Source organism: Pungitius pungitius, chromosome 4, assembly GCF_949316345.1.
Source record: "Pungitius pungitius chromosome 4, fPunPun2.1, whole genome shotgun sequence".
NCBI classification, from domain to species: Eukaryota; Metazoa; Chordata; class Actinopteri; order Perciformes; family Gasterosteidae; genus Pungitius; species Pungitius pungitius.
The window spans coordinates 25,811,963-25,824,018 of NC_084903.1; the positions used below are offsets into that span (position 1 = coordinate 25,811,963).

General features: G+C 42.3%; 1 protein-coding gene across 2 annotated transcripts in view; it reads right to left on the bottom strand.

The window, feature by feature from the left end:
• cngb1a (cyclic nucleotide gated channel subunit beta 1a) overlaps positions 1–8,655 on the bottom strand; it is a 41,098-nt gene extending 32,443 nt beyond the window's left edge. The window contains exons 1-8 of one of the 2 annotated variants that reach the window (XM_062561974.1): positions 8,594–8,655; positions 8,172–8,268; positions 7,354–7,378; positions 7,220–7,283; positions 6,650–6,756; positions 6,506–6,569; positions 5,700–5,760; positions 5,401–5,428 (exon numbers count right to left, since the gene is read on the bottom strand). In XM_062561974.1, coding sequence (XP_062417958.1) covers positions 5,401–5,428; positions 5,700–5,760; positions 6,506–6,569; positions 6,650–6,756; positions 7,220–7,283; positions 7,354–7,378; positions 8,172–8,268; positions 8,594–8,646 — 499 coding nt within the window. In that variant the 5' untranslated portion in view covers positions 8,647–8,655. Of the gene's footprint in view, positions 1–5,400; positions 5,429–5,699; positions 5,761–6,505; positions 6,573–6,649; positions 6,757–7,219; positions 7,284–7,353; positions 7,379–8,171; positions 8,269–8,593 lie in introns of both variants that reach the window. The other variant, XM_037453069.2, reaches the window with a different exon arrangement.
• Positions 8,656–12,056: the final 3,401 nt, after the last annotated feature.

Consider the following 12,056-nt stretch of genomic DNA (forward strand, 5'->3'; position numbering starts at 1 on the left):
GAAGATCAAAACAGAGGCTCTGTACAAGACTATCAAGGAAAATGAGGGTTTATCCCTGAAGATCAACGAGACCACAGAACAACTCTCGGTCAAAAGTGCTGAACTCACGGTCAACAACAAGACCTGGCAGCAGAAGTATAACGATCTGGAGGAGAAGACATCCAACGAACTGAAAAACAAAAAACAGTCCATGGAGTCTGAAGTAACAGGCTTACTCTCCACCAACGGTTCTCTCCAAGAGGCCCTGCAAGAACAGCGGGCCAAAAACCACCAGTTGGCAGAAGAACACAAACACCTGAAGATCAAAACAGAGGCTCTGTACAAGACTATCAAGGAAAATGAGGGTTTATCCCTGAAGATCAACGAGACCACAGAACAACTCTCGGTCAAAAGTGCTGAACTCACGGTCAACAACAAGACCTGGCAGCAGAAGTATAACGATCTGGAGGAGAAGACATCCAACGAACTGAAAAACAAACAACAGTCCATGGAGTCTGAAGTAACAGGCTTACTCTCCACCAACGGTTCTCTCCAAGACGCCCTGCAAGAACAGCGGGCCAAAAACCACCAGTTGGCAGAAGAACACAAACACCTGAAGAATGAAACAGAGGCTCTGGCTGCGTTACAAAAAAGCCAAGAGGAGACCTACAAAGACAGGGTCTCCACCAGTGAGGTCACTGAGTCTTGCCTCGTCGGAAAGATCCGACAGATGGAGGATAACATCACCAAAGAACATCAGATCCTTGTCACCAGGATCCAAGATCTAGAGGACGACAAAACAGTGCTTGAGAACATCTGCCTCGACTTAAAAAAAAGAAGAGAGGCATTTTTGGCCGGCGGATGCAGGACCGGCAGACAGAGCTGGACAAAATGAGGCGCAAGATGCAAGAGTCCAAAAAATAGAGAGAAAAGACCATCCAGGGCGTCAACATCAACGTGCCTGAGATGCCAGTAAGATCATCCTCCTTCATCTCCCACTCCATCCCCTCATCCATCTACCCCGGTCAACCCCAATAACACCTGGGGTTGACACCCCCCCCGCTTCAATCCCAATAACACTTGGGGTTGACAGCGCTCCCACCCCCCCGCCAGGTCCAGGCAGGGACCCGCCTCATCATTCATTGGTAAATATCATGCAAAGGGAAAACTTTGATTCCACGTGTTCCGGTAAGTGTTTTTTCCAACTTTATTACCTGAAAAGTAGCTCAGCACAGCGTCTGAGGAATGTATCCTTTTTCATCCATTTCCCTCTTTGGTTAATGCGAGGCCGCAGATGAAGATGAGGGAATTTCTGTATTTGCGCATGTACCCTGGACCCGGTCATCTGGCCGGTGTTTGGATGAACTACCACGGCTGGTTTGACGAGTCAAGGGTAGCAACGTGAGAACGTAGTCTGATAGTTTCATTTAGCCGTCATCGGAAAAAAGGTTCTCAGTTTAATCTTGTAAGTTATACAGCAGGTGAGTTAGACACATATGTCCCCTTCTATACTTTCAGTTATGCCATGCCAATATTATAAACATATTATCATACATAACATTTCTAATATCATAGACGATAATATAGGACTAATATCATAGAAGGTAATATAGGGCTAATATTACATTACATTACATTTAGCTGACGCTTTTATCCAAAGCGTACAATAAGTGCATTTCCACATAGAGATACAATCATATAGCATAATATAGAACCAATATATAACATAATATAGGACTAATATATAACATAATATAGGGCTAATACAATATAGCACAATATAGGACTAATCATATAACATAATATAGGACTAATATCAGCTAAATGACATGTAATCATATCATATAACATAATATAGGACTAATATCAAATAGCATAATATAGGACTAATATCAGCTAAATGACATGTAATAATATCATATCAGCTAAATGACATGTAATAATATCATATAACATAATATAGGACTAATATCAGCTAAATGACATGTAATAATATCATATAACATAATATAGGACTAATATCAAATAGCATAATATAGGACTAATATCAGCTAAATGACATGTAATCATATCATATAACATAATATAGGACTAATAACAAATAGCATAATATAGGACTAATATCAGCTAAATGACATGTAATAATATCATATAACATAATATAGGACTAATATCAGCTAAATGACATGTAATAATATCATATCAGCTAAATGACATGTAATAATATCATATCACCTAAATGACATGTAATATTATATAACATAATATAGGACTAATATCAGCTAAATGACATGTAATCATATCATATAACATAATATAGGACTAATATCAGCTAAATGACATGTAATAATATCATATAACATAATATAGGACTAATATACTATAACATAATACAGAGATGGGGACTCGAGTTTGAGACGCGGACTCGAGTGCGACTCGAGTCGCACACACAGTGACTTCCGACTCGACTTGAGACTCGTCCTCGAAAGACTTCAGACTCGACTCGGACTCGAGCTTTGGGACTCGTGAACAATGTTTAATTTTAGGATCTGATGAGCATCCGATGAGCTCGCTATACCGCTCCCTCCATTACCTGCCTACGTAACACGTACATTACATATATTGCTGACACGAGAAAGATGTCGAATGCACCGGCCGCTGCTGGGTGCCGCTGGCGGTCCGACCGACCGTTCTCTGATATCGGGACGTATGCGTTCCAGCGGCGGACCGTTTACTCTGCGATCTCCTTAAACTGTCTCTGCTCACTGAAGCAAAACAATACGTGGACAATAAATATCAGAGCCAAGAGCAGCGGGTGTAGTCACCTACTGCTGCTAACACATTCTGTCAGACCAGGGTTATTTATTTATATCCGTTAATTAACTTTTCTCCTCTTGTTACCCTGGTAACCGCTGTCATTATAGACGGTTGGGTCTATTCTTACTGTGAAAATCTACGTACTTCCGGTTTAGCGGCTACGCTTCGTATTTTCATTTTATGGGGAAAACCACAAAAAACATTAAGTAAAGGAGGAGTAAAAAGTTGTTGATGTGTTTTTTTTTACGGTAAAAGGGACGTTGATAAGAGATGGGGACTCGAGTTTGAGACTCGGACTCGAGTCGCACACACGGTGACTTCAGACTCGACTTGAGACTCGTCCTCGAAAGACTTCAGACTCGACTCGGACTCGAGCTTTGGGACTCGTGAGCATCTCTGGCATAATATAGGACTAATATCATATAGCATAATATAGGACTAATATGTAAGATAATATAGGACTAATATCATATAGCATAATATAGGACTAATATGTAAGATAATATAGGACTAATATCAAATAGCATAATATAGGGCTAATAGAGGAGGACATGTGAGTCTACCTTACATGTTGTATGACTTGGAAAATTAAACTGAGAGCCCACTTTCCAGTGATGGCTTAGTGAGATGGTCGGACTACGTTCACATGTTGTTACTGTTGATTTGTTGAACCGGCTTTGCGAGGTTGTCCGAGCATCGGCCACATTGCCGGTTTCAAGGTACATTCGCAAATACAAAAAAATCCCCTCTTCTTCATCTGCGGTCTCGCATTTCGCCAGAGAAGGAAATTAATGCAATGGGGTACATTCCTCAGACGCTGGGCTGAGCTACTTTGCAGGTAATGAAGTTGGAGAGAACACTTACCGGAGCACAGGGAAGAAAGGTTTTCCCTTTGCGAGATATTTATCAATGAATGAGAAAGCGGGTCCTCAAAAGCAAAAATGTATATGCCTGGACCTGCTCACTCTGCTCACTGAAGCAAAACAACACGTGGACAAGAGCAGCGAGTGTAGTCAACTACTGCTGCTAACACATCCCGTCGGACCAGGATTATTTATTTATATCCGTTAATGAACTTTTCTCCTCTTGTTACCCTGGTAACCGCTGTCATTACAGACGGTTGCATCGATTCTTACTGTGAAAATCTACGTACTTCCGGTTTAGTGGCTACGCTTCGTATTTTCATTTTATGGGGAAAACCACAAAAAACATTAAGTAAAGAGTAAAGGAGGAGTAAAAAGTTGTTGGTATGGGTTTTTTTACGGTAAAAGGGACGTTGATAAGAGATGGGGACTCGAGTTTGAGACTCGGACTCGAGTGCGACTCGAGTCGCACACACAGTGACTTCAGACTCGACTTGAGACTCGTCCTCGAAAGACTTCAGACTCGACTCGGACTCGAGCTTTGGGACTCGTGAGCATCTCTTTTGGAAGGTTACAATACAGTCTGACAGACAATAACTGACAGGTTTGGACATTTGATGATTGTGATAGATTGATTGATTGACTGATTCTTGAGTGTCTTTTAACTACATATTCATGTTACAAACCAACAATACAAACATGAAATATATATACTGTAAATATTCCCCACAGCCTATTTATTTCAATATTTCAATTGCAAAGTGCATATTTTATTTGCTGCTTTTATATAAGCAAAATACCTTAATAAACTACTATACACAGGGTCCAATTCCATATATAACTTGTGTTATGTTTGAATCATTTCTGGTTAGCAGCAATGTCTCCAGATCTTATTTATTATTTGAAAAAAATGACACTTCATAAATAGATTCATTCTTCAGTCAGTGTCTGTTTTTCCATTGTTTGTCTTTTAGTTGGTGTCTGTGCTTCTCTCAATGTCTGTCAGTGTAAAAAACTCTGTCCTGCTCTTCCTTCTCCTTTTATTTTAAGGACTTCCCTGAAACAAGGAGAAGATCAGTGCGGTTAGAGTCCTGCTTATCACTGACACCAACGACTGCTAATCAATACACAGCTAGCAAAGCCTAATAAATCCATCAATCCATCAAGCCATCAATTCATCAGTTGTTTGTGCACCTGGCCCAGACCCAACAGGGATGTCACAGTTTATTGGCACACAGACTGAAGCACTTATTACATTTAAATATGGTTTAAATAACAAGATAATCTTTTTTGGCCTTGTTTGAATATCTTACATTTTCTTGTTTATTTGTAAAAAACTGGCAAACAAACAAAATAAAGATGTGCGTATGCATCCACGGAATGCGTAAGCATACATAGACAAAAGAGCAGATTCTGATTGTAAAGAAATGATAGTTGTCATGATTGATTTACAGAAACCATTTTGTTTGTTCATTCAGTTTTATTTACCAATGGTTGAGAGAATCCAGAATGACACTCCATTTTTTAACAATGATGCTACTAAAGCTGCTCCTCTGAATTTATAAAACATTATCCTATTTACTTCTTAGTTAGGTTGTTTATTATCTGCATATTTTATTTGTACATGAATAACTCCCGGCTGCCAACACCTGAGTGAAATTAGTTTGTAAATTACCCAGAAACCATAGCAGCTTGATGATGTTTCTCAGCAGACGTGATCTATAGAAGAAGTTCTACTCACTGTTCTGCACCTCATCACGGGCCGCCTCCTGAATGAGGAGGACACAGGTTACAACGACGTGTTACGACGACGTGTTACGACGACATGTTACGACGACGTGTTATGATGTTGTGTTATGACGTTGTTTTATAATGTTATGTTATGATGTAGTGTTATGACATTGTGTTCTGTTGACGTGGTATGATTAACTGTTATCAAGTTGTATTGTGACGTTGTGTTATGACAACTTGTTATAACAATGTGTTAGTCTGACATCTAAACAAAAATCAAACGTGTAACGTCACTCTGCTGCGACTCACCGTCTTCAGTACCGGCCGAGGCAACATGCGGCCAAACCCGCTGACGATCCATCCCATAATACTGTTGACACAACGGAGGCGTGTTAGACCATATCAGACCTGAAACAAGGTTTCTTTACATTGAATAATGTGTGTACTTTAAAAAATGCTATTGAGGCTTAACAAACAAAGAACAAAACAACAATCATCACAGCCCATGTGCAATTCTGAATATATGAGTTATAAGCGTTGGAGTGGAGAGGAAAGGAAGCAAGAAGATCTTTTCAGCCCTGGAATCTGTGAGGGAGAACGAGGTTCATTGAGTTTCTCAGAGATTATGGGAGAGTTTTTTAAGAAAGAAAGTTGAAGTATATCTCATTCTCCACTGAGGGTGAGATAGAGGATGAGGTCAGCAGTGATGGAGTCAGGAAGTGATAAAGAATGAGATCAAGGGTACATGCAGCTTATTTGTGGGGAGTCTGAGCTCAAAGTAGATCCTCTGATCCTTCAGATCTAATACAGTAGATCATCTGATCTTACAAATCTAAGAGAGTAGATCCTCAGATAATTTAGGTATAATATAGTATATCCTTCAGGTAGAGCCTCGGATCCTTTACTTGAAAGGTGTCAAACTCAAGGTCCGCGGGCCGAATGAGGCCAGCTGGGCCATCTGTATCCGTTCCGGGGGCAACCTAGAACGGAACCAGCTGATGGGGAGGGGCGTGTACGTCGCCATGACTTGGTTAATTAAAAGGTAGCTTGCGAGCCGGAAAGTGCGATCACCCCAACGTTAGACCTTTTCAATCTACTGAGAAACATATACTAACTTTTCATTGTCAACCGATGGTTTTGGACATGGAGGTAGAGCCAGTTCTAAGGGCGGAGCCTCTGCTGCTGAGAGAACCAGGAGAGTCTCAGGTTAGACATGACATGACATGTGAGGTGAACTTGTGTCATAATCTAACGACAACCTTCAGGGGGAGCTTCAGGTTTCTGGTTGACTTCAGTCTTTGAGGGAACATGAGTCTGAGGCTGAGGAACCACCTTCTCTAACCCGTGTTTGATCCAATCCATCATTCTGTATGTCAAACAAACACACAAATAATATCAACATATACACACACAATAACATGTTCAGGTATCCCAGATCAATTACCTACCAAAACAACACTTGTCTGGAGGCCTTTAAAACAACAATGTAACATACATCTACAGAAATTACTTTATTTATATATATAATTATAATATATAATCTCGGTATTCTAAAGCTCTTCATTCAATTCATCTCCACTGGCTCACTGTCAGTTTTTTCTAAAAACACCTTTTTATTGGTTTATCAACTGGCTGCAGGAACGAGGCCCAGATCCGTTTTAATCCTATTACTGAGCTGATGTTTTTACCTGCTGTTTTCTGATCAACATCCTTTCTTCTTGGAAGGAGGAGAGTGGATATCAGGTCTATTCCGCAGCACAGTTAAATCAGATGTCTAAACACCATCACACATACACAGACAGAAACAACTAAACAAACTACACACGCACCTGGGGGGGATTGGCTTGTTGTCCTCTCGGGTTGATCCCACCTCCGCATTAGTGACTTGAAGCACTGCACCCGAAAGACACCAATAATTTATTTATTATATTTAATTCAAGTTAACAGTGTGATCAGTTCTCACCTGTTGCAGCTGATGTTTGATGTACCTGAGAAGAAACCAACACACAAGGTCACATAACCAGCCAACGGGTAATATAACCTGCAACAAGGTAAACTGACCCAGACCGCTGCCCTCACAGGCCGGCCGATTCTTTGCGGGACAAAGCCACTGTATTGCTATGCTATTATATTGTCATCGTGATATAAGTGACATAAAATGGGCTGAAAATTGTTTATTTATGTTGGTGCAATAATTACGGTTGTGGTGGATCCATTTAAGAATTTTGACAAAGCCGGTTTAATCTGGATTAATTATGGATCGAGTTACTTTTTCTAATCTGTGAGGTAGTGCCTTAGTGATGATTTTAATATCTACATTGAGGAGTGAAATAGAACGGTAACTAGATGGAAGAGTTGGATCCTTGTTTGGTTTCAGTTGTAGTGATATACAGTCTGTATTCATGTTGGGGTTTTTTGTTTTATTTTACTTATCATCTCGTTGAAAAGTGGACCTAAAATAAACCGAAAGTCTCTATAGAACGCAGCAGGGAAGCGATCAGGTCCTGTTGCTTTTTTATTGGCAGTGTCTAATGTAATGATTATTCAAACTAATGACTGGTAACTAACAGCTGGGTTTAGGAGCATGTGTGATAAGTAAATGTATCACAGGTGTGGAAAAAAACAAAGGGAAGAAGTATCATAAGTGAGGGAGCATTAGTAAGTGAACGAAACACAAACGGCTCCAGCAGGTTCAGGGGGTTAAAGGCATGAAGTCAGTCCTCCAGCTCCCGACTGAAGGTCACATGGTGCGTTACTCAGGACGTCCTGTTACTCATGTACCTCGGCCGGCTGTTGAGCTGCTGGTGTCCCCTTCGTCTTCACATCAGGCTGAGGGACAACTTTCTCCAAACCCTCAGCGATCCAAGCCATCAACCCTCTATTATCATAAAACACAACAGGAAAAAGCATTGATCTCTTCGACTTCCAGAGGACCAGAAGCTCATCCAGAAGTTGGTGATACAAATACAAATCTTCAACTATGATGAGGATCTTGTGATCAACAAAAGTGCTGCTATGCTTTCAACATTGTTTAGGAATCAGTTCACTATTTGGCATTATAATGTGTACCTACAGCAGCTCCCTATTTGAAAAATATAATGCGAACGTATAGGAGCTCACTATTTGGCATTCAGCTTCTAAATGGCTTCGTGCTGCGGCTCACTAATTGCTTACAGGTTAATTCAGAGATGACTAATACTCACTCTTCTTCAGGTTTACTGTCGTCCACAGAGATGTAAAAACACAGAAGAAACATCAGTAAACATCGGCAATACATCACCCGACTGTGTAGCAGCCCGTCTTTACATTTGCTCTCTCCCTCCCTCCTCTGTTTTATCAGCCCTCCCTTCAACGAACACTTTCTGACTCATGCATCCAGGGCCGGCGCTAGCCATTTGGGTGCCCTAAGCACAAATGCTTGGTGGTGCCCCCCCCCAACCAACGAACCAACCAACCACCACCACCAATGGAATAACAACCATTCAGAATGTCTTAGTTAGGTTCTCTTTATTCCCCAAATAACTTCTAAACATAAATAATTTACATAAACAAACATGAAAAGAAATAAATTATATAAAAGATAAAATTATAATTTATAAATACCAAATACCACCACAATTACTAAAAACACAGATTTGGAACTGAACATTGTAAATGCAGAAAGTATTCAAGTATATAACCGTAAGTAATAATGTGCACATTTCTTCAGTAAATAATATACATAAGTACAAATAATAATAATAAAGTGCAAACTGCACAGTAGAATTTACTTTACCATCTCTATAAAAGAGACCATTCTGCTATCCGATAGAACAATATTACAAACATTTTCACTACCATCAGTTGTCAAAGGCCCTACAGAGGCACACGCCTGCATTTCCTAGCTGCAAAATCAGCTCTCAGGTCATATGACAGTTTCTGAGCCACGTCCCCATTGATGCTGATGACAGCCAGACCACTTAAACGTTCCTGGCCCATTGATGAAAGCAGGTACGTTTTGATTAGTTTGAGCTTTGAAAAGCTTCGTTCAGCAGAGGTAACTGTGACAGGGAGAGTCAGTGCAATACGAAGAGCAATCCATAGATTGGGATATGCCTCTTGAACCGATTGTTATGCAAAAACTTAAATGATAACATAAAAAACAAATGATAACAGAAACGGTAACAGAAACTTCGGGCGGCCCGCGGACGAGTACCGAATACGGCCCACTGGCGGTCCGTGCGGACATTATGAGGCGAGTACATGCGGGCAGCCGGCCGCCCGGTGAGCGCTAGTAACGGTCCTCACGAGACAAAGTTTGGGGACCCCTGGTTTAAAACATTGTCTTAGCTGAGAGCGACGCGCGAGCATCATCCCGCTGTCTCTTTTTTCCGCCCCCGACTCTTGATGCCTTTTCGAAGCCATTTCAAAGCTGTCTGCCACATTTGAGATTTGAGGCATAATGGAACAAACCACTGGGAGGTGGGGGGAGGGGGGGGGGGGGGGGGCGCACAGGAGGTTCCCCTTTTTCTCCACTAATTTGGTCTAGGCCTATTACTTTTTGACTTTGTATTGATTTTGCATATTAGCATGCTTTAGACATATTTTATTTGTTATTTATACTAGTAGCCTACTGTGATGATTTTTCACGTCCCAGATTTTTTGGTGCCCCCCCCAGGCACTTGGTGCCCTACGCGCAGCGCGTGATGTGCGTGTGCGGAGCGCCGGCACTGCATGCATCTTAACTTTGCCACAGATACTCTGTGACAGGTCCGCATGTCTGCGGTTGTCCGACTTGGTGCACGCAGAGAGACAATGTTCAAGCAGCAGAGAGGAAATGGCACAAATCCAACCGACAGATGACCACATTCTTTTCTCACTTTCCAAGTTCTCACATTGGTAAAGTCTGCCTGTCTAAACACCTGCACCCTTGACCCCATCCCCTCCCATCTTTACCAGTCCATTACTCCAGATCTCCTTCCTCTCCCACCTTATCAATACTTCCCTGTTAATAAGACGTCACAGTGGCCGTGAAGCAGCCTCGGAAAAGACGACAGGTGGCGGCGTCTGTATCTTCACAAGCCACAGGTAATGCTCAGATGTAAAAGTAGTTGATCAGTATTAAACTGCTGATGGTTAAATGCAGACCGTTCTACCTACCAAAAGAGAAGAGATGAGTGCAGTGTGTCTGGGGCTGCTGCATGACGTCATCAGCAAACATGAGTCTGAACATCCGGACGCTGTGTTTGCTGCAGCCGGAAATTTCAACGGCCGCAACCTTAAGAGTGTCTTCCCCAAATACCATCAACACGTTAACTTTCCGACGAGGAAAAATAACACTCTGGACCATGTTTAAAGCAACGTGAAGGGAGCCTACCGGGCTGTGCCACACCTAACCCTAAACCAGACAATCCAACCACATCTCAGTGTTCCTCTACTCAGCCTTACAGACAACGCCTCAAGCAAGCACCCCCAGTAAGTAGAACTGTTAAAAGTGTGGAATGACGAAACTGAACTGGTGCTTCACGACTGCTGAGTACTGAGTACAGACCGGGGTATTTTTATTACTGCTGCTTTGAGGGATGACTCTACCGTGGACCTAGAGGAATATGTGTCCACTGTAACAGGCTACATCAGCACATGTGTGGAGAACATTGTGCCCACAAAACGCTGTATGATTCTACTCCACCGCAGATTCCCAACGCATGTGGCAAGGCCTGCAAAACATTACAGGATACTAACCGGCCAACCCACACTGCCAGATGAGCTGAATGCCTTCTATGCCAGCTTCGAGGCCGCCACCAACTAACAGTAAGGGCTTTTGACCGGCTTTTGACCATGGAGCGTACACAGGACTAACGACTCACTCTGACAGCAGATGTGAATATGGTTCTGAGGAGAACAAGCGAATGGAAGTCATCCGGCCCAGACAACATCTCCGGGCATACCATCCAGCCTGCTCATCAGAGCTGGCTGATGTGCAGGCTGACATTTACAACCCACCTGCTTTAAGTCCACCACCATTGTGCCGCTCCCAAAAAAGCACATTGTGACGTGCCTGAATGACTATTGTCCAGATGCAACCAGCTCAATAGTGATAAAGTATTTTGAGAGGATAATCATGAGCCACCTGAAGAAGATGTTTCCGGACACCGTCGCTGCAATTATCATATTGCCAGATCCGGTCTCCTAACAATGCAGTGAACAATGTCATCCACATAACCGTCACGCACTTAGAGGGAAAAGGCACCTATGCAAGACTCATGTTCATAGACTTCATCTTAGATTTTATAACAGTCCTCAAACGCTAACTCTGGGTCTGACACCTGCCCGCTGCATTTAGCAGACGCTTTTATCCAAAGCAACTTGGATTGCATTTTAACCATGTTTTCTTTTATATTTTTGCACAGGTAGCAGTGAGGGGTTGGGTGTCTTGCTCAGGGACTCAGAGCAACCAGGGTTTGAACCGCCGATCTTGCAGTTCCCAGCACACCCTGTCTACTCCATGCGCAATCTCCGCCCTCCCTCTCACTACAGGACATTTACTCCACCAGGGTTACCTGGAAAGCACACAGGATCGTCAAGGACAGAACACACCCCCATCAGGTAGACGCTAAAGTAGCCTGAAAATCCAGAACCAAGAGACTAGTAAGCAGTTTCTACCTGCAGGACGTCAGGCTGATGAAC